The 26,995-nt window shown below is 57.2% G+C and overlaps 1 protein-coding gene across 1 annotated transcript; it reads right to left on the reverse strand.

Moving 5' to 3' along the window:
* Window positions 1-812: 812 nt before the first annotated feature.
* On the reverse strand, window positions 813-16,392 carry Pvalb (parvalbumin). Its single transcript, XM_076855126.2, has 5 exons — window positions 16,325-16,392; window positions 14,226-14,293; window positions 12,438-12,570; window positions 11,174-11,283; window positions 813-1,024 (listed from the first exon to the last, which is right to left on the reverse strand). The coding sequence occupies exons 2-5, from the start codon at window positions 14,284-14,286 to the stop codon at window positions 996-998; spliced, it is 333 nt and encodes a 110-aa protein (XP_076711241.1). The 5' UTR covers window positions 14,287-14,293; window positions 16,325-16,392; the 3' UTR covers window positions 813-995.
* Window positions 16,393-26,995: the final 10,603 nt, after the last annotated feature.

Consider the following 26,995-nt stretch of genomic DNA (forward strand, 5'->3'; position numbering starts at 1 on the left):
GTTTAATGGGACCCTCTTAGGGTTGGGTCTGGAATGTTCCTGAAGGGCTCCTGTGTGGAAGGCTCAGTCCCCAGGGCAGCAGGCCAGGCAGGGGTGCGTGGGGGTGGGGGGCTCTTGGGAAACAATGGGGTCAGAGGGTGTGACCTCCTCAGTGGAGCCACAGCTGATGGCCTTAGGGGGCACGGGAGAAGCTGAAGAAGGGGGGCCTCCTTGGAGGAACTAGGTCGCAGGAGGCTGCCCTGGAAGCGGGGATCTTGTTTGCTCGCTCACACGTGTGTGCACGCACACACACTCTCTCTCCACACACGCTCATCCTTCCCGGCCGCCATGAGCTGAGAACTTCCTGTGCCATCTCCTCCGCCCAAAGTAAAGGAGCCACCGACCAGGGCCCGAGACCTCTGACCCATGAGCCAAAATAAGCCTTTCTCCCTACGTTATTTTCTCAGGTATTTGTCACAGGGATGGAAGGTGAACCCAGCGGCCGTCACCCACCATCCGTCCATCCAGCCGTCCGTCCGTCCGTAGACCCACATTCAATCCCAGCACCCGCCCGTGTGGGGTGCGGGGCCCCAGCGCATCACTTCCCGGCTCCAAGACTCAGTCTCGGCACCTGGAGGCGGGGAGCTCCGTCACCTCCTCTGTGCAGTGGATTCAAAGGGACGACCCGCCTGGAGGGCCATGCTCAGTACCAGGCTCCGGGGGTCCTCCCTTCCGTCACATCTTTTCCTCCTGTGTAGCCCCCCACCCCCGCCCCGCCTAAGGGTCCCTGGAAAGCCAGTGCCCGCCAGGCTGGCCCTCCCATGCAGATGGAGTCCAACGGGTACGACCTTTATTGTTTCTCCAGCATTTTCCAGAAGAACGGTGTCATTTGAGAGCCACAGGGGGTGGGGGAGTAAAAAATAACATAAATAAACCCAACAGAAAATCCAGAGGGGACAGGACGGCTGAGACGGGGTGTCGGGGGCAGAGGGGGAGGCCCCGGGCGGCAGCGCCTCTTAGCTTTCAGACACCAGAGTGGAGAACTCTGCAAAAGAAATGACAGAGGCCGTGAATCGGAGGCAGAGGACGCAGAGGGACTGTCCCCGAGGGACGCAGGGCACAGCTCTGTGCTTCCCCCAGGTTCGTGGATCTGCTGCCGGATGTGGCGGAATGAGCGAGAGAGGGAATAAATGAACGCGGTGAGCGGGACCCGTGATCACATGACTGTCAGCTCCCATCGTGGCTCTGACAGTCCCCGAGGGTCCACTGTGTGCAGCCGTTGTCCTCAACACTCCACATCCAGCATCCCACTTGACCCTGACCATCATCTCATCACTGATTATTACGCTCATTCTACAGATGAGGAGACCGAGGCTCTGCAGCCAGCGATCTTTCTGGACTTTTCTGTTTCTCCCCCCAGGAGACGAGGGAGGACAGGGTGTTGCCACCGTGTACCACTGAGCGACTCTGGGACGCCACGTCTCTGGCCTGCCTGGGAGGGTGGGGTCCTGGTCAGTCCTCGATGCCTGTGTAAATGCAGCGTGGTGATGTGGGGAGGGCCCGGGCTGGGGTCAAGGGCCAGGGCTTCCAGGCAGGCCTGGCCATTTGCTGGACAATGGGGTCCCAGGGTTCAGATCTCTCACACACCACGGAGAGAAGGGAGAGGCCGCGATGGCTTCAGAAAGGCCACAAAAAGCGCCTGGGACCCCCTTGAGGTCAGCTGCCCTGCCAGGATTTGGTGCAGAACATGTGGATAAAACCCCGCGATGCGGCTCCGTGGGGTTGTCATGAACCATGGTGATACAAGGTGCTAGCCTGGGGGGCTGGGAGGAGGGTGCACAAGGCCCTGCATGATCCCCGAAATTCTTTGGTATTCCTAAAATTATTCCAAAGTAAAAACAAAACAAAAAACAAAAACAAAACCAAGGACAACCAGACCCACATGCCATATCACGGCTATAGCCTGGCACTGACTCTGGCCGGCTGAGGGGACACCAGACCCTCCTGTTCCTAGACTGTCCCAGGACAGGAAAGGTGGGTGACCTGGGCGTGGGGTCTGGGCAGGAATTCAAGCGGGTGGAGAGCGAGGGTCCTCCCCTTCAGGAGAGTCCTGAAGGCTCAAGGCTCTCCCGCTGAGTGGTTCCGGGAAACAGCCCAGGACCAACCACCCCCCGCCGGGCCCTCTTCTCCGCCACAGTCCCCCGTGAGCCTTCAGGACTGGCTGGAGAGGGCCGGGGGCTCTTCCAGGAAGTCATCTTTACAGTTAGTAGCTGGCATTTATCGAGCGCCAACCTCTGAATCCTACGACTACCTCCGGGGAGACTCACCCTGGCCTGCGTTTTACAGCTGGGGAAACTGAGGCCCAAGAGTTCAGTCGCCTGACCAAGGTCGCAGAGCAGATGGGACTCTTGCTACAGTCGGTCTTAGCCTCCTTCTCTGCTGGAGTTTCTGACCTACTTTGACCTAGTATAGAGTGACACATGTCCCAGATCAAATGTCACCACCCCCGTGGGTCTGTCACAGTAGCCCTTTTTTATTTACTTCACGGTACTTAGCACACCCTGAAATGATCTTATTTATGTGCTTATTTTTACTGGTCTCCTCTCTTTAGAAGGCAAACTCTGAGGGGCGGGGAGCCCGTCTCTCTCTGGTTCAGCCTCCCAGCAGCTAGAATGTCCTGATACACAGCAGGTGCTAATAAGTGAATGCTGGGTGGGTGGGTGGGTGGATGGACGGATGATGGATGGATGGATAGATGGATGGATTGATGGATAGGTGGATGGGTGGATAGATAGATGGGTGGATGGATGGACAGATGGGTGAATGGATGGATTTATAGATGGATGGATGGATGGGTGGTTGGGTGGATGGGTGGATGGATGGATGTATGGGTGGGTGAATAGATGCATGGATGGATGAATGGATGGATGAATGGATGGATGGATGGATAGTTGGATAGATGGATGGATTGATGGATAGGTGAATGGGTTCATAGGTGGATGGGATGGCTTAAGAGTCCTTAAGTTTCAACAACTACTGTTTAACTGCACTGAATTCTCTCAAGAGCTCTGTGAGATACTCCCATTTTACAGATGGGGAAATGGGGCTGGAGAGGGGAGGTGTCAGAGTTTTGCGGAGAATAAGACACAGAGCTACAGTCTGTCTTCTGGCCTCAGGAGCTGAGTGCGAGGGCTGCTCCTGGCTGGGCTGGTGGCCCGTGGAAGTGAGAGTCCACTCCAGCTTCAAGTGCCATTTAATCTGGCAGAGTGGAGGGAGCCAGCCTTCCCTGTCCTAGGCCACTGAGATGCTCTGCCTTGAGGTACAGGAGGCGCAAACCTGTCACCAACACTGCTCCTGTTGGAGACCGTCGAGAGGGGAGACTGGGTCTGACTCTTCATGCTGGAAATTGGGGGCTCCCTGGCTCCTCATCAGCAACACACTGTCTTCACCCCCACACTAGAGGGGACCTGGTGCGGTTGGTGTGGGAGGACCCAGGGTGTCAATGAGGGTCTCCTGGGATAAAAGCTGGGCATTTGGAGCCTCACTCTGGGAAATATTCAGAATATTCTGTAGCTTTTAAAAGCCTCTTAATCAGCCCTTTGCCCACCCTGATGCAGCCAGGAGGTCACGACAGCCACGTCTGGCTGGCCGTGCAGGAAACACTGGATTCTAATTTTATCCCCACAGAACCTTGAACAGGACACTTGCAGACACATTGCGGGCAGGGGCCACCTCTTTGGTACCTTCATGTCTGTCCGGGGGCAGAGCCCTTAGCACCCAGCCAGTCAGCCCCAGCCTTCCTAGCAACGCCCTCCAAAAAATGAAAAAAAGCCCAGTTCTCAAATGAGCAAGTGCACAAAGACTATGGGAAGCCCAGGCCAGCAGAGCGGCGGCTGCACCCTGGGACGGGATGGCATGCTGCAGGACGGGTTCCAGTCATCTGCTAGTCCCTGGACGAGGTGCCGCGCCCTTCCCGGTCGGGTTCTCTCATCTCACACGTGATCTTCTACTCTTACTGGGTTGGGGTAAGTGGGCTGGGGTCCACTCCCAGCTCCTGTTTGTTGCTCTGTGACCTTTGACTAGGTCACGCATTGTGCCTCGGTTTCCCCGTCTGTACCATGGTGCTCATGGGAGTTCCTGCTTCCTGGGGCTGCTCCCAGGATCTAGCTAGAGCTCCTAGTCAGGGCCAGGGCACAGCACACACCTGGTGGCCACTGTGATCAGGGTTCTCTGTACCTCAAGCCACTTTGACACCAAGCCGTTGGGGAGAGGAGACCTGAAGCCTTTGTCAGCATGGCTGTCGCTCTTGCCGCTATTGGAATCCATCATCCCTCTCATTCCCTATCTCCGTTCCCCATCCCCATCTCTGAAACTGTCTTGTCCATCACCGCCTGGCTGGGTGGCCATGGGTCACCACTTTACCCCTCTGAGCCTCAGTATTCTCATCTGTAAGGAGGGTACAGGCTATTTACACAGCTATCAGGGAAAACAGATGATAAAATACAGAAAGATGCCTGGCACACAGCAGGCGGCTTATGCGTGCTAGCTCCACCTCCCTTGGATCCCCTCAGCACAGTCCACATGGGTCGGAGCGCTGAAATGACAACCACCACAAAGCCCCTGAACCTAAGGAGGACAAGGAGGACCTAAACAGAGGACTTGATCAAGTTTCCACAGGACCCATTCCATGTGAGTTAGATTCCCGCCTCCAGCACACCCCTCTGTGGATGGTCAGCTCTGGCCCTCGGTTTCCTCATCTGTACAGTGGGGATCCTGAGACCCTCTCCTCACAGATGATATGAGGACCACAGGAAATGATGGAGGCGCCCGGTGCAGGCGGGGCAGGCACAGTGTGACCGCCTTAAGTCAGTGCTGATTGCTGAGGTATGAGGGAAATGACCCCTCGGAGGGATCCAGATGCTCTTCCCCTTGTAGGACGGGCAAGCCCAGCCCTACCTTTGCAGCCTGAGGCTGCCCCCAGCATCCTCTAGGGCTGGCTTGCTGAGGTCTGCCTGGCCCAATCAGACGGAGGCAGAGAAGGCAGGGATGGGTGGGAGGGGGGCAGCGGACGGAGGATGGGCAGATTCTGTTCTTTACTCTCCCTTAGGAAACTGCAATTAGCCTAATTAGGTCTGCCCCAGTCCTGGGTGCTGCGGACACTGGACAAATTTAGAAGCTATTGACAGGTGGGAGCGGCATATGCTGATAGCCCCAAGTGAAACTGAGACTCATTGAGTCAGCGTCTGGAAGGCTGTTTCCCTCCCTCTGTCGTGATGACCAGGATGAAGGGACCAGCCTCCTGGTTTATCACCTCGCCTCTAAATAGCTCCCCGGCTCGGTTTCTTATACATTGGTATTGCAAACAGAGATCACTTTCCCACCCTGCAGAACTGGGAGGCAGGGTCATTTGGGGTCAAGCCAGACAGCCATAGGGAGGCATCATAAACTGTCCTGGGGGCGCCCTTGGTGCCAGGGGCTGCCCCATGTGTGAGCCCAGTTCATCCTCTCGGGCCCCGTTACCCCCATTCTACTTACAGGGAAACTGAGGCTGAGCCACCCAGCCAGGAGGCTTCTAGCTCCGGCGTGGCTGGTGCCCGGCTGCATCTCTTTCTCGAGTCTGACGGCCCTGTGTCCCCACTGCAGCCCTCAGACAGAAGGAGCGGGGTGAATGGGGCGGGACCATCTTCTCGCCCTGACGGCCGCTCCATTTTCCAGGAGGCCAGTTACATAAGCAGCCTCCTCCTCTCCCGGCTCCGTCTTATCTAGTTCAGCATAAGGCCCGAGCCAGCGCGAGTGCACCCGGGAATAGGAGAGCAGATTGCTAAGCGCCGGAGCCGTTTATAACTCCAAGTCTCAGCTCAGCTTGGGCGAGGGGGGAGGCGGAGTCAGGACACCCAGGTCCCACTCGGTCAAGGATTTTGCCGGGTGACTTTGGCACTCTCTGTCCACCGGGCCTCAGTTTCACATCTCTCAGTCTGTCCCCTAGACCTCCTGGGGCTGCTGGGATGGCAGGAGGAGATGCCACCAAATGCTGGCCACCCCGGGGGCCCTGCCAGGGTGTACATCCTGCCCGGCTTGGGGACCCAATCCTGGAAGGGGCTGGCAGGCCGGAAGCACCGGGAGGCAGGGGACGGTCCTTCCAGGCTTCTCGCTTCCCTCCCATCTTAGACACTAGACTCCACTTCATTTCTGTTGAGGGCCAGGACTCCCCAGCTTCTAAAAAGTTTTTGAGGTGACTTTCAAAAAAGCATTCGTCTAATTCAGAGGAAAGGAATCATTTCCAGAACATTCCCCTAACCGCACCAAGCCGAGGCAAGAGGTATTTTTATCCCCACTTTGCAGATGACGGAGCAGATGCCCCTGGGAGGAAACACTGGGGACACTCCCAGGGCTGGTCCCCATGGTCTGGCAGTCAACTCCCTCACTCCCAAGTCCCAGGTGAAACAGGTTACTTAAGGATAAGAGAAAACAGATTTTGACCCAAGGAAGCAGGAGAGGCAAAAGCCCTCAGGCACGGGAGGTCGGTGGTCAGTCGTCCTGGTCAGGAAATAATTAGGATTCAATGTTTTTAGCACTGAAGTAAAACGCTCTTGAATTGGAACAGGGCTAAAGCACAGGAAAGCGGATCCAGTTCTAGGGTTGGGTCCCAGGGAAAATGCCCTTGGATTGCGCGTGCGCATGTGGATGTGGGGTGTGCGGACCTTCCTACAGCGTTGGGGGAAGAGCTCGTTTGCAGCTGAAGTTTGAAAGGGGTCTCACGCTTCAGGGCAAGTTGCTCTGCATCTCTGGGCCTCAGTTTCCTTGTTTGTGCAGGTAATAAAGATCTGGGGAGCTACGTGAGGGTTGAAGGAGGAAAAAGACCTGAGAGCAGTCCCACCAGGAGTGGGACTGGGTGCTAACCTCAATGTCTGTGGGTCTGTCTGTTCCTTGTGGAGGCTTCCAGTTCAGAGAGTCAGGCTGGGGACAAATGCCCAGGGAGGCAGGGTCACAGTGGATCCTAGAGGGACACAGAGCCTCAGTCCTGACTCTGCTACTGGGTAACCCCGAGCACCTCACATGGCCTCTCTGTGCCTCTCTTTCCTCACCTGTAAAGTGGGGACAGTGGACACTCCTGGCCCCTCCTTCCTAGGATTGTCCTCAGGCGGTGGCTCTCAGAGTGCAGCTCCCTGACTGTCTACACCACATGGCTACTTGTTCCAGATGCAAATGCTCAGGCCCACCCAAACCGTGGGAGAGGCCATCCATGCTGGGAAGGGCCCTGGGGGGCCTAGGCCGCTGCAGGTGGAGATCCACTAGTCCAGGGGCGCCTGAGGAAGTGCCTTCCACCTCTTTCCAGCTTCTCTCTCCTTTTCTAACCCTCCGCTGTCTAGCCCGGCACCAGCCTTTCAGGGTGGCTGTTGAAACTCAATCGATCACATCTAGAAAAGTCTTTGAGCTTCCTGGAAATAGTCACCCCGGAGACGAGAATGGAAAGGCTTATTATTAGGACTTCGTCCTCCTCCCCTTCCCTGCAGCCTCGGAGGTTGAAGAACATGGTAAACTGCGCTCCCCTTCCTAGGACACACAGAGCTGGGGACAGCGGCAGTCCTGAGCCCCTCAGCACCTGCAGCAAGCAAGCCCCAGCCTGCTGCCCAGCTCTCCAGCTCGGGCCTGCAGAGAGCCCCTGCCTCCACACCCCGGGCTGGGCCTGGCTCCTTCACTCATCCACCCATCCGTCCATCTGTCTGTCCGATAGACTTTTCTCGTCCTCCCATTATGTGCAGCCCTATTCTTTGTGCTGGGATCAGAACTGAAGAAAACCATGTCCCTGCTTTGCAGAGCTGACGGTGAAGGGGGCGGAGCGAGCAGCAAGTCAATACCGCCGTCATCCGATGGGCGGGGCCTCCGAACCTGAGTGAGAGAAGGAGGTGGCCGCGGGGCACGTGCCCTGGGGCCCCACGGCCTGTGCCCAGGCCTGCCTCCTTCCTCTCCCTGCCCATGGCAGTTCAGGCAAACCTGGCCTCTCTGAGCCTCCGTGTCTATAAAGTGGGAATTGTCACAGTGTCCACCCCAAGGATAGCCCGGAAGATAAATGCGTGAAGGACTGTGCACCCTGAAGTGCTCCATGAGGCTCGATGTCACCGCTGTTGTCACTAAGTCACTCAGCTGGTCTAAGTCCCACTCATGGTCGTTTGTGCAGAGGATCATACTGTGGAATCCCAGGGCTGGAAGGGACCCAGGGATTGGCTAGTGGCCTGACGTTGGTTTTAAAGACCAGGCTCCCTGAAAGCCAGGGATCTCTGTGACTTGCCCGGGTCCCAGGACAGGAGAGCATCCCACGCTGGTAGGTGGGCTTCGACCCTCTGGGCCTTAGGGGAAGCCGCAGGGTGCCAGCCACAATGGCTCCTGGGCCCCGCAGAGGGCTCTGCCTCCCCTCCCACGCCTGCCCGGGGGCCTCTGCTCCAGGCCTGTTCCAGCCCCTGCTGCTCTGGTCCCCCCAGACCCCGGGCTCCTGACTAGAGCTCGGTCAGCCTCGGCTTGGCCCAAGCCCTCCGTAGACCGTGTTGGATCCTGGCTCTCGTACTGGCCGGCCAAGTGGCCTTGGATTCCCTGACTGCTCTTTCTGTGCTGCACCTATGTCCTCCTGGGTAAAAGAGGTGACACTGTACGGAGACCAGCACTGGCCTGGCACACATTACATGCCCAGCTAACTACTGTCATCTCTCCCCGCGAACCCATCTCCTCGCCACCGGCCTCGCCACCTTGCTGATACCTGGACCCTCCACTGCTGTGGCATCCTAGCCCAGTGCCTCCTAGTCCCCATGAAGTGCCCCCCCGCCCTGCCTACACCTCTCTGCTCTGCCTCGTACAGGTTGAGCATCCCTAATCCAAAACTTTTTGAATACCAACATGAGACTATGCACATATTCCGAAGTCTGAAATTTGATGCACTTTTGATCCTAAGCCTTTTAGATAAGGGACTCTCACCCTGTAGTGCCATTTGTTTCCAGAACTGTGAGCAAAGTGCAGATGAAGTGAATATAGTATCTTAACTAGGCATGGTGGCACGCAACTATCCTCAGAGTAACTTGGGAGGCCAAGGCTGGAGGATTGCAAGTTCAAGGCCAGCCTCACCAATTTAGTGAGGCCCTAAGTGACTTAGCAAGACCCTGTCTCATGATTAAAAAATTAAAAGGGCTGGGGATGTGGCTCAGAGGTAGAGCACCCCTGGGTCCAATCCCTAGTGCCAAAAAAAAAAAAAAAAAAAAAAAAAAAAAGCATCCTGGCTGCTGTTTATTGAGCACTTACTAAACTCTGCACTAGACACTCTTTGGTATCCTGGGCAGTTTACAGTTGAGGAATTTGGGACTCAGGGTTACAGAAACACTGCTCAGGGGCTCCCAGCCAGGAAATGGTGCCACTCTAAGTTGGGTCTAATTCATCTTCCCCTCCCTGCCGGACACCAAGTTGCTGCTCAGACAATGTCTATTGGAAGAGTTCAGTTGGCTCTTTAAGACCTGAGTATGGCAGGAGGGAGAGGGAGGCGAGGAACCAGGGGAGGGCCTGCCCTGGTTTCTCTTGATCACTCAGGTGGCCTGGGAGCAGCCAGCCGTGAAGTGAAGATCTGCCCAAGGCTTCTGAGCTGGGCTTCCTGGCCGCAGATTAAAATGGAAGGTGGAGGTCGGCTGGAGGCTGGAGCTGAGCTCAAGGTGGAGCCAGGGCTGGGGGTGGAGCTGGGGCAGAGAGCAGCTGTCACTCACCCGAGCCACCCAGAGCAGCTCAGCGCCCAACACCTCCCAGGACCCTCCACTCAGGTCCTTGAAAAGCACCTCTCTCCTTCAGCTGCAAGAGGGAGGCTGAAGGCAGGTGGCCAGGGCACTCCCTGCGTCTGACCTTGGTCAGGAGTCTCCGTTCTCGTTTCTGGCCAAAATAAACATTAATAAACTGAGACCCAGTTTCAGAATTCTTGTACCTTTCTCAAAGTAGTTTTGGGTCTGCAGTCGCTGAATTTCTGACAAGCCCAAGCAGGTCAGAGATAAGTGGCCCGCCCCGTGTGCTGGCAAGGCAGGCCAGTGGACTCGGTGACACCCCAGAGAGTCACCGGGGAAGGCAGAGAGGAAGCAGAATGGGGGCCGGGAATTCACACTCAAGCAACAGATATTCATGCAGCACCTGCTCTGGGACAGGTATGGGCCAAACCCCGCGGCACAAGGACGAACGCAAACTAGTCCCGATTTCATCTTAGTTTCCCAACACGCGGCACCTGCTCTGCGCCTGACCCCGTCTAGGCCCTTTGCGTAGTGACACATCTGGGCCTCAGGACAGCGCTCTAAGACCCTCGTCCTCCTCAGCTCAAAGACGAGGAAGGTGAAGCCCGGAGCAGTTACGGGACTTCCCCAAGGTCAGGAGGCTGGGGGTGGAACTCAGAGGCACCGACACAGTTTTCTCTTAGACCGCCAGAAAGGCCTGTCATGGAGGGGGTGGCAGTGGGGACGTTCGGGTCAGGTTCTGAATCCCTGCTCCACCTCCAGGTCCTGGCTCTTTGAATTAGACCAAGCCCTTCAACATCTGTTTGGCCATCTGCAAAACGTGATGCTGGAATGTGTCCCCAGGAATACTAGGTCCAGCTGAGTGGGCAAGGGTGTGGGACGGGTGGCCCACTGGCCCCTTGCCTGTGCCAACAGCTAACTTTGAGAACCATTCTCGCTTATTGGGGCTGGTTCCTGGCTGGCTGTCTTTCCTGCCTGTCCTGTCATACCAGAAGAGTATATTTGAGTGAAGTTAAAAGCTGTCTTGAGGCTCAAGGTTACAGGACACCAGGGTCAGATGCTGCAGAGGATAGGAGACCAGGATTTTCCATCCCTGGGATCTGAGACTAATGGGAGCCGGAGGGTCCTTGGGGATCAGCTGGCCTCATCTCCTTAGATTACCTACAGGAGCCTCAGGCTCAGAGAAGGAGAGAGACTGCCCAAGGTCACACAGCCAGTGCAGGACCCGACTCTGGGCAAAGTAGTGGAAAAATCCTAAATTCTCCTGGATTCCCACCCAGCATGTGTGAGACTCACTGGGCTTGACTTTGGAACTCCACAGCAGCTTCTCTCTGCCTGGCTAGACCTAACGGGAGCCCTTCCCCCCAGGCTCCCCTTCCTGGTGGCAGACACGGCTCTGAACTTCCAGCATCCACACATCCCAGAATCCACAATGTGCTACCCACCGTCAGCTCCAATTTTGCCGTCCCCGTCCTTGTCTCCAGCGGCCAGGAGTGTCTTGGTCTCCTTCACAGACAGGTCCCTGGCGTCTGCGGAGAAGCCTTTTAGGATGAATCTGGCGGAGGAAAGGGAGACAGATGAGGAGCGAGTCAGGTCAAGGTCACCCAGGAGGGACATCGTGTGGACGGCAGGGTGGCGTCCGTGTGGGGAAGGGGCAGCGGGGACAGGCAGCGGGCAGAGAGCGTGTGTGCAGCTGTGCCTTGGTAAGCGAGTGGGCTGGGGGACAGGCTGGCCTCGGGGTTGAGCCTACTTGGGGGGGGCACCTGCATTTCTTTATTTATTCAATAAACAGCTACTAAATGACTTCTCTGGTGAGCTAGGCTGGAAGCTGGTCGCACTGTGGTGATCTTAGGAAGCCACCTGAATCAATGGGAAGGAGGTCATGTACTCCAGGAGGGACATGTGGTGGGATGGGTACACTGTGGGGAGGCTTCCTGGAGAAGGAGGTGCCTGGAGGGCAGGGAGAGGCTAGTGCCCGGTGTGGGTGGGCAGGAGACCTTGTGGGATGGTTTGGGGGAGACAAGATAGGTGGGGGGAGTTCTCTTTAAGTAGGAACCCTCTCTCCTCCCTCTTTTTGCTCTTTTTGATGAAATCCAGGGCAGTCCTGGACAGAGTGACATCCTAGGGCACAGCTGGCAGAAGACATGGGCCAGGTGGCCAGGGCCGGGAGGATGGGAGGGCTCTTCCCAGATGCACTTTTGCAAATCTTCTTAGTCAGTGCCTTTTCCTGGTTGGCTCCAAGGACCCCTGAATCCCCAGGGCTGGCTCTGGGCCCCTGGCTTGCCCGGAAGTTGCTCTAGACACCCTGGTCCAGAAGGGGTGGGGTCTGCACAGACAGAAGGTGCCTTTTCCACGGGGAATCAGGGCAGCACTTACAGGAACCAAGCCCCCGGCTGTGCCTACGGTGCCAGCGAGCAGGAAAACCACCTCTTGGTTTGTATTGAATTATTAAGAGGCATCATTCCATTAGCCGTATTAAGTGGCTATAATTTAACCTTGTTAGTTGCACTTTGAGCTGAGGGTTGATTCTTCCGGAGGCCACGGTGCCGTGAGCATCTTCTCCCTGTACCCTGGGCCTGAGCCCTTGCTTTCTGTGAAGGGTGCCAGGGAAAGGGCAGCCCTGGTGGGGACTGGGAAGGAGGGGTTCCAGCCACCACCCTCCCTTCCTCCCTGGGCCTCCGCCGGAAGTCTCCCCAGGCCTCAGTTTACCCCAGCTCATCCTCCTCGATGAAGCCGCTCTTGTCCTTATCCAGGATGTGGAACACCTTCTTCACGTCGTCCGCACTCTTTTTCTTGAGGCCGACCATTTGGAAGAACTTTTTGTGGTCAAAGGAGTCGACAGCTGGTGGGAGGAGCGGGGGAAAATGAGGACAAGAGGAGGCCCAGGAAGGCCGGGAGGGGTGTCCTGGTGTCCGGGTGACTCCACTGCCAGGCGTGGGCAAGGGAGGTCAGTCCTGCGGGAGGCCTGGGAAAGGTGCTCGTCCAAGGTCACGCCTCTCAAGCCTGCACAGCCCCCTCACCTGTACCTTTTGCAAATAGGGAGCCCCCAGGAACCAAAGGGAGACCTTGGCCTCCTGAGACCCTCTCCATGCCGCCTTCCGGCGGGTCCTAGGTGACAGCAGGCTGGGAAGTGAGCTGGTGTGAACCTGGTGTGTGCACTGGGGCCGGGGAGAGGCCACCTTCTTTCTTGGCCACACAGAAGATAGACATAGAGGACAAGTGTATGTCAAGGTCACACAGTGAGAGGAAGAGGGGGGACCCAAGAATCCTGGCTTTGTCACAGAGATTCATTCCAGTGGCAGTGTGTGTGTGTGTGTGTGTGCGTGTGTTGGGGGTGTGTATGATGAGTGTGTGATATGAGTGTGTGATACGAGTGTGTGTGTGTGTGTGTGTGTGTGTGTGTGTGTGACAAAAGCCCAGTTCAGTTTCTCCTAGAGATGACAAGGTGGCTCAAGGCTACAGAGGTGGTTCTCACAATGCCCCAGGAGGGTGACTCCCCAGAGCTTCCTGTGTCCAGGGGAGAAGGTGCCAAGCAGAAAGGACACAGGATTCTCTGCTAGACCCCCGCCCCCCAGTTTGTCTTGAGCTCCTTTTTTAGAACCCCTGGAAGGGGGGTGCAATGGGGGTGATGTACCCATGTGTGTGTGTGTATGGGGGGGTGCCAGATTCTCCCTCTGTCCAGAGCGGGCAGGAGGGGACGTGGCCCTGTAACCCTCACTCTAAGGTAGGGGACCAAGTTCTGGAGGCCACCCCAGTTCTCATTCCTCTTCTGCCTGGCTAGATGACCTTGGCCCAGTCTCGGGTCCTCTCCTAGCCGAGGTTTCCCCATGTGGTGACAGGGGAGGGGAAGGTCAGCAGTGGCCATGCACTGGATCCCTGGCAGTCTGAGAGGTAGTGGGGGGGGCTGCCCTTCCCTGAGTCTTGAACCGGCTGGAAGCACTGGTGGAGGGGGGGTGGGGGGCGATGGGCCGCGGAGGACGCCCTGGGCACGGCTGCAGCATGGCCACAGGAAGATCACAGTGGCCGGTGAGACTGAGACCGACCCAGGGAGGGGACTTTGAAGCCCAGGGAGGGAGCTCGGGCATTCTCCTAGTTCAACAATGGGCCACCTTCTTTCAGGGAAAAGTCTTGTCCAGAAAAGGGTCCCTTAGAGAGAGGCTCGCCTGCGTTTCCCCCCCCCCCCAGCCTTGAGAGGAAACCCCAGAGCACGACAGAACTCCCAAGGTCCCTCCTTCGACCCTGGTCTTTGCCCTTGGTCCCGGGTCGGCCCTTTTGCGCCCCTAAGTTTCGCGGCTCTCGGGCAGCCCGCCTCCCCGCCGCGCAGAGCGCCCCAAGTCCCCGCCGACCCGCGGAGTTGGGGAAACGCGAAGGACCACCCCGCCCCGACCCCTCCGGACGCGTGGGCAGAGGCTGCAGGGGACTGGCTGGCTGCCGGCGGCGGGGCGCAGGGCGCAGGTGAGGCTGGAAGGGGAGGATGGGGAGGGAGCGCGCTCTCACCGGCAAAGGCTCCGATCGCCTTCTTGATGTCCTCAGCGCTGAGCAAGTCTGTCATCGACATCCTGCAACTGTTTGAGCGGGCAGAGCAAGTGCGAAAAGATTAAAAAGTGCTTTTCTCATCATTTCTGCTCATATGACCGGCGCTGCAGTGCCGCACGCCCGGCGCACGCCCGCCTGGCCTGGCACCTAGCCAGGGGGCGCCGGGCTCTGCGCGCAGCCGAGCCGCTCAGTCCTGCTGCGCCGCCGCCCCGCAGCCCACCTGCTCCCGCCGCGCAGGCCCCGACCGCCTCAGATCCCGGGGTCTGCGGCCAGGTGGCCCCGGGAAGCACGCCCTCGGGAATTTCGGGGGCGCCCGAGCCATCAGCCGGGGCTGGGGAGTTCGCCTGCCGTCAAGGGCACGCAGGAGGCACCGCTCGAATCTGGGCACCTCGAAGGACATCCCATTTAGGGAAAGATAACTGGACACGCAGGGTCCAGCCTCTACCCCGTGGACCCCTCGGCTCAGCACCCATTCTCTCTCCACCCGATGCAAACCTCTTGTCTGTCCTAGATGCAAATTTTTGCTGCAAAAGCTGAGCGCTGAGGCTAGGAAACCTGACCCGCAGACCAAGGAAGGGGTGGTGGGGACAGGGACAGATGAGAGCTGCCCAAGCTCTCAGCTGGAGCTGCGACCCCCATCTGACCAGGGATGCACATCTTAACAGGGCTTTTTTTTTTTTTTTTTTTCTCCTGCCTAGCCCGACTTTTCACAAAGCCTCTCCTGGAGCTCCTGCTTTCCTGGTCTCTCCTGTCCAGGAATCTGGGGTCCAGATGCCCCTTGCCCACAAACCTCTCTGGGGAGGCTGGGGGCATGGAGCCTACCTGGAATGTCCATGCAAGCTCCCGGGAGGCTGGTGTTCACCTGGGGGAGAGGTGACACCTTCAGGCCACACTTCCTGGCCACCCAGCCAGCTCCATGGTCTTAAAGCCCCCTCTGGGAAATGAGGCAGGTGCCAGCCAGCACTTGCCTGAGGTCTCCCACACATCCTGGCTGCAGCGGCTGCCTCTCGAGGGTGAGCCCTGGACAGGGGGTGGGGGCCTGGACCCTGATCTGGGGCTGCACTGAGTCCCCATGTGACCTTGGGAAGGGACCTTCATCTCTGAGCTTGTGTCTCCCTCTATTGTGTTGCAGGGGCTGGAGGTCCCCAGCCCTGTCCCTCTTAGTGGGATCTTGAGACTCCAACTTAGGCAGGTGGGCAAGGGCTGGGACTGTGGTGGCCCTTGGTGTGGGGACCAGGGACAGCAGCCCAGCTGCCCAGTAGCTCAAGTTCCCTGACACTCACTGTCAACACCGTCTCCGGCTCAGGCCTGGCTGGTGCCCTTCCTGGAAGCCTTAGGAGTGGCTGGCTCCAGCTGCCCCTTCCCGGTGAGTCAGCTCCTTCAGCCCACAGCCAGCTGGCATCCAAGGAGCCCAGGCTGAAGTCCTGGCCAGACACCCCTGGGCGTGAGGCCTCCCGGGCCCTCGGCTGCCCTGGCCCTGCTGCCCGTGCTGCCCCGCCCTGCCCCTTGCCCCAGCTGGGCGGCCTGCTGCTCAAGGGCCTTGTGGGAGAATCTGGTTCCCCGCCAAGGACCCTCATGCAGTGGAGATGGGGAACGGAGGCTAGAAAGGGTCTGTGATCAGCCTAAGTGACAGGACCACCTCAGGGTCCCCTCCCCTGGAGTTCAGTGACCTCCTAGTGTTCCTCCCTAGTGCCCAGGGCCAGTGGAGTCCCATGTGACCAAAACACACTCTGACTCCTGAGGGTCCCCAAGTCCGGCACCTGGGGCCCAGCCTGGCTCCGCCCCTCCTTCCTTCTGTCTCCCTCAGCTCCACGGCCCTCAGGCCTGGTGGACACCAGGCCTCCATGCCCCCTCCTCCTGCCTCCCTGCACCTTTGGTGGCATCGCGAGAGTTCACAGGTGTCTGGCTCCACTCTGGTGTTGGACAGATGGGGACCTGCGACCAGGCCAAGGGGTGGCATTGCCCGGCTCACCTAGGGCCAGGGCGGAGTGCTCAGGACTCACTCTAGTCCTGGACTCCGTGGCCATCCAGGGTCACTACCCCCCCCGGCTGCCACTCACCTCGGGTGGGAGTGGACGGCAGGAGTCGGCACTGAAAGCGGGGCTGGTGGGAGTCCTGCGGGGAGTGAGCCTGGGGGTGGCTGGCCACTTAAATAGGCTCCCTCCTGGCTATTCTGGGAGGTGGTGCTCCCCGCCCCCAGCCCCCTCCCCTTGCGGTGTCAGGTACTCCCCAGCCCCGGTACTGGGTGTCTGTATCACATTCACCTCCCTGGGCCCACTGAGCCAGGCCTATTAATAACGCTTGGCCCTGCGTCCCCAGCACAGGGGACGCACAGCCCCGGCAGGCTGGCTTCCTCCTCGAAGCTTCCCTGACCACTCTGGGGGCGGCCACGCTTCCTTCCTCGACAGCTTTCCAGGAAGGGAGGAAGGGAATTATCCTGCGGGCAAGGGACAGGGCCAGCTTCCCGTGTGCGGTCATCTTCCGGCTCCACCCGAAGCCCTTGCAGAGGTGGGGAATGTAGCAAGCACTCCGCTCACAGCTACGACCCGGGCTGGGGGTGGGCACCACGCTTCCCTGTGATGACCACGGCCTGGCCGAGGGAGGCAGTTGGCCTGTCCTGCTCAGGTCCTTCTTCCAGTTGTCTCAGTCCTCCTCTGTAAAACACACTTGACGGGGGCAAGCTGTGCTCTGTATGCTTGGGGGGGGTGTGGACCCCTGAAACTGGATGCGAGATGTCACATGCAAATGCACTTCTATGGAGCGAAGCCCAGTGTGCTCACGACATGCAAAGGGTCTCTACACGGTCTGCCTTGGCTTGAGGTGACGTCTTCAGGAGGTGTGTTTGAGAAGCATGAAAGAATATGAGCACCGGGAGCGGCTCCTCTCCTCATCCCTGGGAAAGGAGTCTCCAAAGCACTGATGTTGATGCCCAAACCCAGTTTGTTTGTTTGTTTGTTTTCTGGTACCAGGGTTTGAACCTAGGTATCCTTAACCACTGGGCCACATCCCCAGGCCCCCTTTTAAAATATATTTTATTTTGAGACATGGTCTTACTAAGTTGCTGAGGCTGGCTTTGAACTTGAGATCCTCCTGCCTCAGCCTCCCGAGTCACTGGGATCAGGTGTGCACCACAGTGCCCTGCTGGAGCCCAGTTTTGACAGCAGCCTGGGAGGTCCAACCTCCAGGCAGAGGCTATGTGGGAGAGAGGCTCCATTGTCCTTTGTTGACCACCGGCTTCCTAGTTGGGAGGGTGGACTGGAAGTGGGACGGTGGGGCTGGAGACTGGGCAGGTTGACGGTGGCATCAGAGCCTACAGATCAGGTGGTATTTCCAAGGGAGAATCTTCCAGACTTGGGCGCTGCAGGAGGAACTATGGGGACAATCCTAGGTGACTCTAAGTTACCAAGCCTGGGCTCTTTGCAGAGTGGAGATGCCATGTCTGAACTGGTACAGGGAGAAAGTGGTGCCCAGTGCACGGGCAGAGATGTGCAGGAGTTGAGAAGCCCAGGATCCTAGGTGCACAGCCCCAAGATCAGCCACAACTGCAGACCAAGCCCAAGGGGACTGACCCAAATCACAGAGCAGGGAGAAGCCCAGACCTGGTGCTGTGGCTGCGGAGCCTGGAAGATATTCTGGTGCAGAGGCCCAGAGGGCTGCTCTGGAGAGAGGCCAGGGCTGGACACGGGGCTTTAGGAGTTGAAGGTGTGGTCTGGCTGAGCTCAGGAAGGTGGGAACGCAGCAGAGCCTTGCGGACTGTCCTTTGGGAAGGACCCCTAGCTTGAGCCTGGGCAGATGGTCACAGTTATTTGTTGAACACTGTGCTGGGTGGGGACAGTGTACATAGCTTCACAACCTAATATCCTTTCAAAAGGTAAACAATAGCTTTTCCATTTTATTAATGAAATGATAAGGCTCAGAGAGGTCAGGCAATTTGCCTAAGATCACGGAGCGGAGGTAGGACACATACGCAGGTTTCTTTGATTTCAAAGTGGTTTCTCTTTTTACTACCCTACCCTGCTTCTTTGGTAAGAGTCATAAAAACTGGGGACAGCATCCGTCATAAGTAGATCCTTGGGAACCAGGACATCCATTTTCTCTGTCCTCATAGGTCTCCTCATGCCCTATAATTACATAAATGCAGATGGCGTCGCATTTATGTAATTATGGGTAAATGGATGGATTTACACCATACATTTATTGAACGCCTAATGTGTATCTAGTGCTTTAAGCACATGATCTCATTTCATCCTTACCTAGTTCCCAAAGGTTTGAAGAAACAGAATCTCAGAGAGTTTTGGTGACTTGTCCAAGATCACACAGCTAGAAAGTAGGTGGAGAAGTGAGATTGAAACTTGAATTCTGAAGCGTCTTTTACCTGCAATACTTGAAGTAGGATAGGAGCATCCTACAGGCTGATAGAACATATTAAAACATCATCCAGTTCGTTTTGCTCTCAATTTTTTGCTTATTCAAGCAGATTTCATTTTGTTAGTTTGGCTAATCGTGCAAGAGCTTTAATGCCAAATCACGAGATTATCAGTCAAAAAAAAAAAAGTGGAGCTTTATTAATCATGGAACTGAAAAGCCCATGAAGGTTCAGGTATGGCTTGATCCAGAACCCAACCACAGCCATACAGATGCCTGTTGTCTGTGTTCCTGGCACACCTTGTCCTGCTTGGCCACTTACTCCTCTTGGTTTGTGTGGGCTGGACGAGGACTGTCCCTGGCTGTGAAATCCAGATCAAAAGCCCCAGGGGTATGTTTCACTGGTGGGGGCAGCCGGGCTGGTCCCCCATCAGCCCTGAGCCAGCCACTGTGCAGCGTGAGGGGGCCCCAGGCCTGGGTCATGAGGTGTCCTCGAGCTTAGGGGTGTGGTAGAAGGTTAGACCGTGGGAGGGGGTCCACCCCTGGGCAGAAGTCGGGGATTCCAGCGCTCAGAACCCACAAAGTGGTGGCTGAGGTGGGTCTTGGGAGCACCCAGGAGTGCCAGTCACCAGGACGGTCCCTGGTCCCTGGTAAGCCCCATGGTGCTTCAGACTCCAGAGGATGATTCTCTTTGGGACCCAACGTTGCTGTTCTGGGATTCAGACCCCCAACCGCCTCCTGCCCCTCGTGAGAGCCGTCGGGCAGCCACAGGGCGCAGAATTCTCCCCTAGGTTCCACTTTCTTATTCTGAACGGGGCTGAGGTTCTTGGGTAGATGGAGGATTCCCACCCCACACTGACCTGCCGCCCCTCTTCCTTTGGTCCTAACACTGTGCCTGGCCTTCAGCTGGACACTGAACGCATGTTCCAGTGACGTATGTCACTAAAACAGATCCCGTCATTTTTTTTTTTAAAGAAAGTGAACAAACTTGAAGTTTAGAGAAGCCAAGTCACTTGACCAAGGTCACAGTGCACCAAACACCTGTCTGTCTGCCCCCAACCAAAGCCCAAAGGCTGCTCGGCCTCCCAGTGGGCGGGCAGTGGTCAGGGTGTGTGGGTCAGCGATCCCTTGGCTGCCGTCTGCCAGGAGATGGGCCTTCAGCTGTTGGCTCTGCCGGGGACATTTCTTGGTTCACACTATTTCCACCTGCTGCGCTGGGAGCAGGATAGAGTTCCTCACGTCCAGAGCCCGCGGGCCAGTGGACGCTGCAGGATCTAATGATATTTATGAGGTCAGCTGTGTGGGGTGGCGTGTATTAAACCAAAGGACTCTCAGCCCATTCCTGAGCGCCAGACCCGGGCTGTGGCTTTGTCCCCCTGCCCAGCACTGAGAGGTCACAGTGGGGAGTTCTCACAAGGGGCAGCAGGCGATTGAGGGTCTCGAGCCCGGAAAGCAACTTTGGGTCCCAGAGAGAATCATCCTCTGGAGTCTGGAGCACCATGGAGCTCTCCAGGGACCAGGGACCAGGGACCAGGGACCGTCCCTGGTGACCGGCACTCCTGGGTGCTCCCAAGACCCACCTCAGCCACCACTTTGTGGGTTCTGAGCGCTGGAATCCCTACCTCTGTCCAGGGATGGTCCCTCTAAGGGGGTGGGCTCTGGCCCTTGCTCTGCCCCTCGCCCTGTGTGACCCTGAGCCCACCATTCGCCTCTCTGGGCCTCAACTTTTTCATCTATAAAATGAGGCTGAAGAGGAGGCTGGGTGGAGAGGGAAGGAGGCCACTTCCCAGAGAGCAGCCGGGGGGCCCTGACTCCATCTGCCCGGGAATGGGGCTCAGTGTGGCCAGTGGAGGAGCCCCGAGCCCAGGGGCTGCCCCGACCACCTCTGCTCTCCCTGGAAGGTCCGAGACAGGGTTCGGAGGTGAGGGGACCCTGCCAGAGGGAGAATCGGAGAGTGTGGACGAGGCAGCGCAGGTGTGGGACCTCAGATCCTCTGTCACCTGAAGGGGCAGGGCTCTGGAAAGAGGGCCAGGCAGGATGAGCCAGCGGGGGACAGTGACCCTGCCCCCGGGTCTGTGTCCTCTGTGTCTTGGTGGTGCTCAGGGGACCCAGGGGAGGCCTTGGTGCCTGAGTGGCTGCAGCTGTGATGGGGACGGGGCGCCTCTGCTCCCGGCTGTGGCTCTGGGAGACGGCAGGGACCAGGGACGGGTGTGGCTCCGCGCCCAGGGTCACACTCTCATGAACCCCCAAGAGCTTTGAAGCTTTGTTTCCTTTCTTTCTAAAACTTCACGATAAAAGTGCCGTCAGACTACAGCAGGAGGGTCACAAGTTCAAAGCCAGCCTCAGTGACAGCGAGGCGCTGAGCCACTCAGGGAGACCCTGTGTCTAAATACAAAATAGGGCTGGGGTGAGTGGTCAGTGCCCCTGAGTTCCCTCCCCGGCACCCTGTCCCCCCTTAGGTGGGGCCAGAGGTGGAGCGTCCCAAGATCCATCCACAGGACCAGAGAAAAAGGGGATGGGAACTCATTAAATAAAGACGGAAATTAGAGGGACCGAAGGGGGCCGGTGTCCCAGCGCCTATCACCCTCAGGTCCAGCCGCCGTGGCTTGCTCTCAGGCGGGACGCCCTCTCTCTCCTCCCTGCTGGTCACCCTTCCTGTCTCTGCCAGGCCCACCTCTTGTGGATGTCTTGGTCCCTTCCCTGCCCCTGTGACACCCCCAGGCTCTGTTTCCAGCTGCTCTGACTTGGGAGCTGGAGGCAGGGACACGGTGACCGGCTCCTCTCTAGGAGAATAAATCAGATTGATGTTGTTATTCTGGGCTCTGCGCACAGAGCTGTTCCCCAAAACATTCCCAGCGCCTACTTCTCCGGCTGTGCCAGTCAGGTGACCCTTGGTGCAGGAGGCCTGCTCTGGGGATGCGGCCTTCCCAGGGGACACGGCCTCACGTCCCCGACTCAGCCCCCAACCTGGTGACCGCTCATGCCAAGGTTCTGCTCTGGGAACAGCAACTGGAGGCTGAGGCCAGGCGGAGCAGGTCTGGAATGTGTGGTCTTGGTGCCCTTTGGCCAGTGGGCGGGGCTTCACCTTGGAACCAATTGAGAGAACCCCCGGTGACATAACCAATGTCTTTAAGGTCCTGATTGGACCGTTTGTTTCTTATCAAATGCTTATTTTTTTCACCCCTATTCTGGACAAATTCTATCAAAAAAAAAAAAATATGTCTAACCACAGAGACTGAAGCGAACTGAAAACCCCAGGGGTCCCATCCTGCTCCAGTGCTGTCCCCAGGAATGAGGATGTCGGAGTGTTGGAGGGACAAACACAGTGGCCTAGGAAAGTGTGCTGGGAGCCTCTGGACTACAGGATGGACTGGCCTCTCCCTCCCCCTTTCTCACCTTCCTCCCCCAACTCCCCCTCCCTTCCTTCCCCTTCTCTCCCTTCTCCCCCCTCCTTCCCTCCTCCTCTCTCCCTCCCCTCCTCCCCCTCCTCCTCCCCCTCCTCCTCTCCCTCCCCTCTCCCTCCCCTCTCCCTCCTCTCTCCCTCTCCTCTCCCTTCCCTCTTCTCCACCCTCCTGCCCCCACCTCTTCCCCTCTCCCTCCCCTCCTCCCTCCCCTCTCCCTCCCCTCTCCCTCCCCTGCTCCCTCCCCTCCTCCCCTCCTGCCCCCACCTCTTCCCCTCTCCCTCCCACTCTCTCTCTCTGCTGGTTGGTGGCTTCCTTCCTTTCTGTTTCCTTGGCTGCATCTTCTTCTCCATCATGAGTCTTGGTCTTACAGGTCTGTAGGATGGGGGAGGGGGGACTTAGTTATCCATCCAAAAAATCTAATTGTTAAAGGTTTTTCCTTGTATCACTTTAGTAAAATTATGATTTTTTAAAAAGAATTTTCCATCTAGCATGACCATTTCTAAGATGGGGTCAGTGGTGTCCAGTGTATTCACGTTGCTTGTTCACCGGCCCATTTTACAGAGGGGCAGCCTGAGGCTCAGAGGGGCCGTGGCAGGTCCCAGAAAGTGTCCAAGGAGGGACACACGCCCAGGCCTGGGGGCTGGGACCTGCCAGAGGCGTGGGAGGGAGCAGGCAGGGTGGGCAGGGAAGCTGGGCCATCTTCACATCCTGACCTTCTTTCTCCTTCCCAACTAGAAACGGCATAAAATATTAACTAAAACCTTGAAACCATGGAGCTCAGTGGGAGAAGTCGGACGCTAAAGTGGCCACGTGGTAGATCTCACTGACATAAAACATCCCAAATAGGTATCTCCGGAGGTGGGAGGCGCCAGGGCTGGGGAGCCGCTGGTTAAGGGCAGGTGAGCAGGCGACGAGGGGGTGGCCGCGCAGTGCCACAGAGGCACAGAGGCCCTGTAACCGTTCCCTTTAGGGCAGCTAATTGTCTACTAAGTGAATTTTGCCTCAATTAGAGACATGGCTTCCCCTCAAGACCCCAGTGAATCTCAGGCGGTCGGTCTTCCTCCCTGACAGCGCCCTGAGGGTCGAGCTCCAGGGAGACGTTTGATTTGCCTGGATTTCAGTGGTTGGCAGTCACAGCGAGAGGGGACAGCAGGTGACAGCGTGCTGCCCTCCCCAGGCTCAGCCCTGCCTTCTGCCCCAGGGTCCCCTGCACCTGCCATCAGCTCAGCCTCTTTGCCAGAGGTCAGGTGTCTCTGCCTCCCAGAAACCCCTCCGTCCTTCCCACTTGTCCCCGTCACAGGCCCCTGTCATGGTCACCTGCCTTCACTGGGACGGGTGCTGCGGAGTGCCTCTCCCTCTGTCCATCTTGTCCCCCGACCTGACTATGAGCCTGCTGAGGGCGGGCCCTTGAGAGGCCCAGCAGAAGGGACGCCAGAGGTGTTGGTGCCTCTTCAACCTGGGTCGAGTCCCATCGGGGCCCATTTGTCAGGCCTGTGACCCGGGGACAAGCTGCTTAATGTTTGGAACGAAGTTTTGCATCTGGAGAATGAAGAAGGTACTTCCTATGAGCCTTGTGCCACAGAGTTCCGGTGGCTCGATCACATCCCCTGAGACCTGCGGGGTTCGTCCGGGTTATTATCATCTTCACGTTGATATTTTCAGTTTCTGAATATTTTCAAACTGTCTCAGGGGCCACTGAGGTCAAGAGGTCAAGAGGGTGGATGAAGAGCCTGGGCCCCGGGAGGCCCACAGGCTCCGGGTGCAGCTGTCTGCGCTGGAGCATCAGGGAGGCGGGTCTCCAGGTGAGTGAGCGGGGCCTGCTGCTGTCCCACAGTGGGGAGGAAAGGCCACCTGGGCACAGCGGCTAGTCCTGGCTGGTGGCACACCAGAGACGCAAACAGGGACTCAGGAATATCCTGTCCTGGAGGGCTGTGCCAGTGGAATGAGCTCACGATGGGACAGTCCCATGCGCGGCGTGGTCCATCCGAATCTCACGATAATCGGCAAGATCCGAAGCCCCTTTCCCATGGCCCCTTGCGAGTGCGACTCACCGGCTCTGTGGGCAATGACTGGGGTCCTCCTAAGGGCAAACGCGTCCAGCCCCTGCCTGGATGCTGCAGGACGTTCCGGTCATCGCTTCCCTAATTCTTCTCATGAATCACAGACGACCGTAGGGAGGAGTCCCCCTTCCCTGGTGCCGCAGGCTGCGGGGTGCGTGGGTCAGGGGTGCAGGAGCCGCGGGGCAGGAAGCAATGCCCCAGGGGACCAGGGGACCAGGACCCCTCCACTTCCAGAGGCGGGAGGAAGGGTGAAGGGTCAACAGGACCGTCCTCCAGGGCCCAGCTGAGTCCAGGCCAGAGTATGTGACCCTGGAGTCAGGTCCTCCTGGCCGAGGGGCTCAGAATGAGGCCTCCCTGGCGACTCCACGGTCCAGCGTGCGCGTGAGATTAAATTCCTGCATTCCCAAGTGCTAAGAAACCCCAGAAGAATGAGCCCCCAACCCAGGCCGGTCCCTGAACCCCTGCTCTCCCTCCCTCCCCGCACGTTGCCATGAGGAAGAGAAGCCAATTCTAGACGACCTCTGAATGGGCTCAGGCTCCCCATCTGTCAAGTGGGCACAATCCACGCCCTTCAGCAGGTTCCTGTACAGCAGTCCTCAAGCCCACGCTGTTCCTGCGCTTCTCTTCCACACCCCTGGTCTGGAGGGTGGGCATGGCGTGTCTGGGCCTTGCCCTCTGGAAAGGCCGAGGGGGAGCCCCGTGTTCTTTGCTGTGGCGGAATGCGATGAGAACCCAGCCACCGGGCTCCGGAGCCGGGGCTCTTGACCCTGGAGCTCCGGCTCTCGCCTGCTTCCGGAGTTGGCTCCGGCCCATGCCCCGAACCCCCACCTCTGCTCAAAGCCTCCAGGAACTCCTGTGGCTGCTGGGGGTGCCAGGGCTGATCTGCCTCCCTCCTTTGTCTCGGTTTTGGAAGTGACCACTTTGCAACATGCATCTGGAATTCATATATCTCTGTTCTTCTTACTAGAAAGCTTCCTTTATGACATCAAAATCCTTCCTGCTCCAAGCTCTGAGTAGTTGTGCGTTTGTGATTTGACTGATGGAGAAGACATCCTCCAGCAAAAAGCCGCCGTGAATTCAGAAACACTTTTTTAAAAGTTGGAAACCACACTTTTGTTTTCAGCTCTTGGAATCTCGCGGGTTCCCAGGCATGTTCGAACATGTTGCTGCTTTGTCCTGAGATGACCCTTACTCAGGGCCTGGCCCAGCATCTTCTGTGAGGTCCCCTGATCATCGTCCACTCTACCCAGCAAGTGGCTCTGACCTGCGGCCTCTGAGGCGCGGCTGGTGCCCTGTCTTTGCCGGGCTCTGCCTCATCATTTGCCACAGTGTCGTATGATTTGGTTGCTGGGGCCAAGAGCTCGGGTGTCTGTGACCCTAGCATCTTCTAGGTTTGTGACACGGGAAAGTCTCTCCCTTCTCTCCTTCTGAGGGTTAGGTTCCCTGTATCATTTAACGTCGCTGAGGAGGCTGCTACTACCTGTCTGCCCAGCACTGCTTACTTCCTGTCTGGTAAGGGGTCCTCCCTCCCTCCTTCCCACTGTCCCTCCGTCCTTCCCACTGTCCCTCCGTCCCTCCCACTGTCCCTCTGTCCTTCCTTCCCTTTCTATTTCTAAATAAGGAATCCATCCCTGTGGTTTGGTGCAGCTGTGGTGCTGAGCAGGTGTTGGGCCTGGCCATTACAAGTCCTCCATTCCCTGGTCGCAGAGATTGGTTTAAAGTCAGACAGGTATGAGCTGATCTGGATCAGTCTGGAACTTTCTACAAGGAAGTCTTTTCCGTTGCTAACCAGGTAGGACGTGGTTCTAAGGTGGACAGCCACAGAGAGAAAGTCTGTCTGAGAACTGGAAATGAACACTAACCCTTGAGGACACAGTGACCCGGGTCCAGCCACTGCTCAAGACAGAGGTCATGGGGACTTCCCGTTCCCCAGTCAGCACGTCCTCCTTTCCCACTCCTTTTCAACTTCAGTTAAGATGCCTCAAGTTTATTTTGTTGCAACAGAAAGAGAAGGCTCTCAGCTCGATGGTCTGCTCTCTGGTTAGCTTTGCGATCAGGTCGGCCCCACTTCCATTTTCCCACTATGGTGGGGAAGCCAGGGGTTGAGGACATCGCATGGCGGATGCGGTGTGGTTCCGAGCTCTGAGGCTGAGTGGATCTGCGGCACTGTGTGGAGCAGGGGTCTGCAGCGGGGGTCCACAATGGGACCAGCTCAGGCCACTGCAGGGTGACAGGTCGAGGTGCCCTGGCTCGCCTGGGCAGGTCCACTGTGCCTCGGAGCTTCCTGTGCTCGCCACACATGCTCCAGCCCAGCTGGACCACCCCACCACCTCCACTTCTTGGTACATCTGAAGTGACATTAAAGAGCCGCCATCTTCCTTCTGTGGTCATACTCTCCTGCTGGGTGTTTAAGGTCAAGCTGGCCCCAAATTGACCTTTTTGGTTTATGGGTGTTCATTTTCTATCCTGCTACTTTGCTGAATTCATTTATTAGTTCTAGAAGTTTTCTGGTGGAATTTTTTTGGATCTTTTGGGTATTGAATCATATCGTTAGCAAATAGTGATAATTTGATTTCTTCTTTTCCTATCCGTGTCCCTTTAATTTCTTTTGTCCAATTGCTCTGGCTAGAGTTTCAAGAACTATGTTAAATAGAAGTGGTGAGAGAGGGCAGCCCTGTCTTGTTCCAGTTTTTAGAGGGAATGCTTTCAATTTTTCTCCATTTAGAATGATGTTGGCCTGGGGCTTAGCATGGATAGCTTTTACAGTGTTGAGTTATGTTCCTGTTATCCCTAGTTTTTTTTTTAATGTTTTGAACATGAAGGGTGCTGTATTTTGTTGAATGCCTTTTCTGTGTCTATTGAGATAATCATATGATTCTGTTTTTTTTTTTTTTTTTTTTTT

This window comes from Callospermophilus lateralis, chromosome 4, assembly GCF_048772815.1.
Source record: "Callospermophilus lateralis isolate mCalLat2 chromosome 4, mCalLat2.hap1, whole genome shotgun sequence".
NCBI lineage: Eukaryota > Metazoa > Chordata > Mammalia > Rodentia > Sciuridae > Callospermophilus > Callospermophilus lateralis.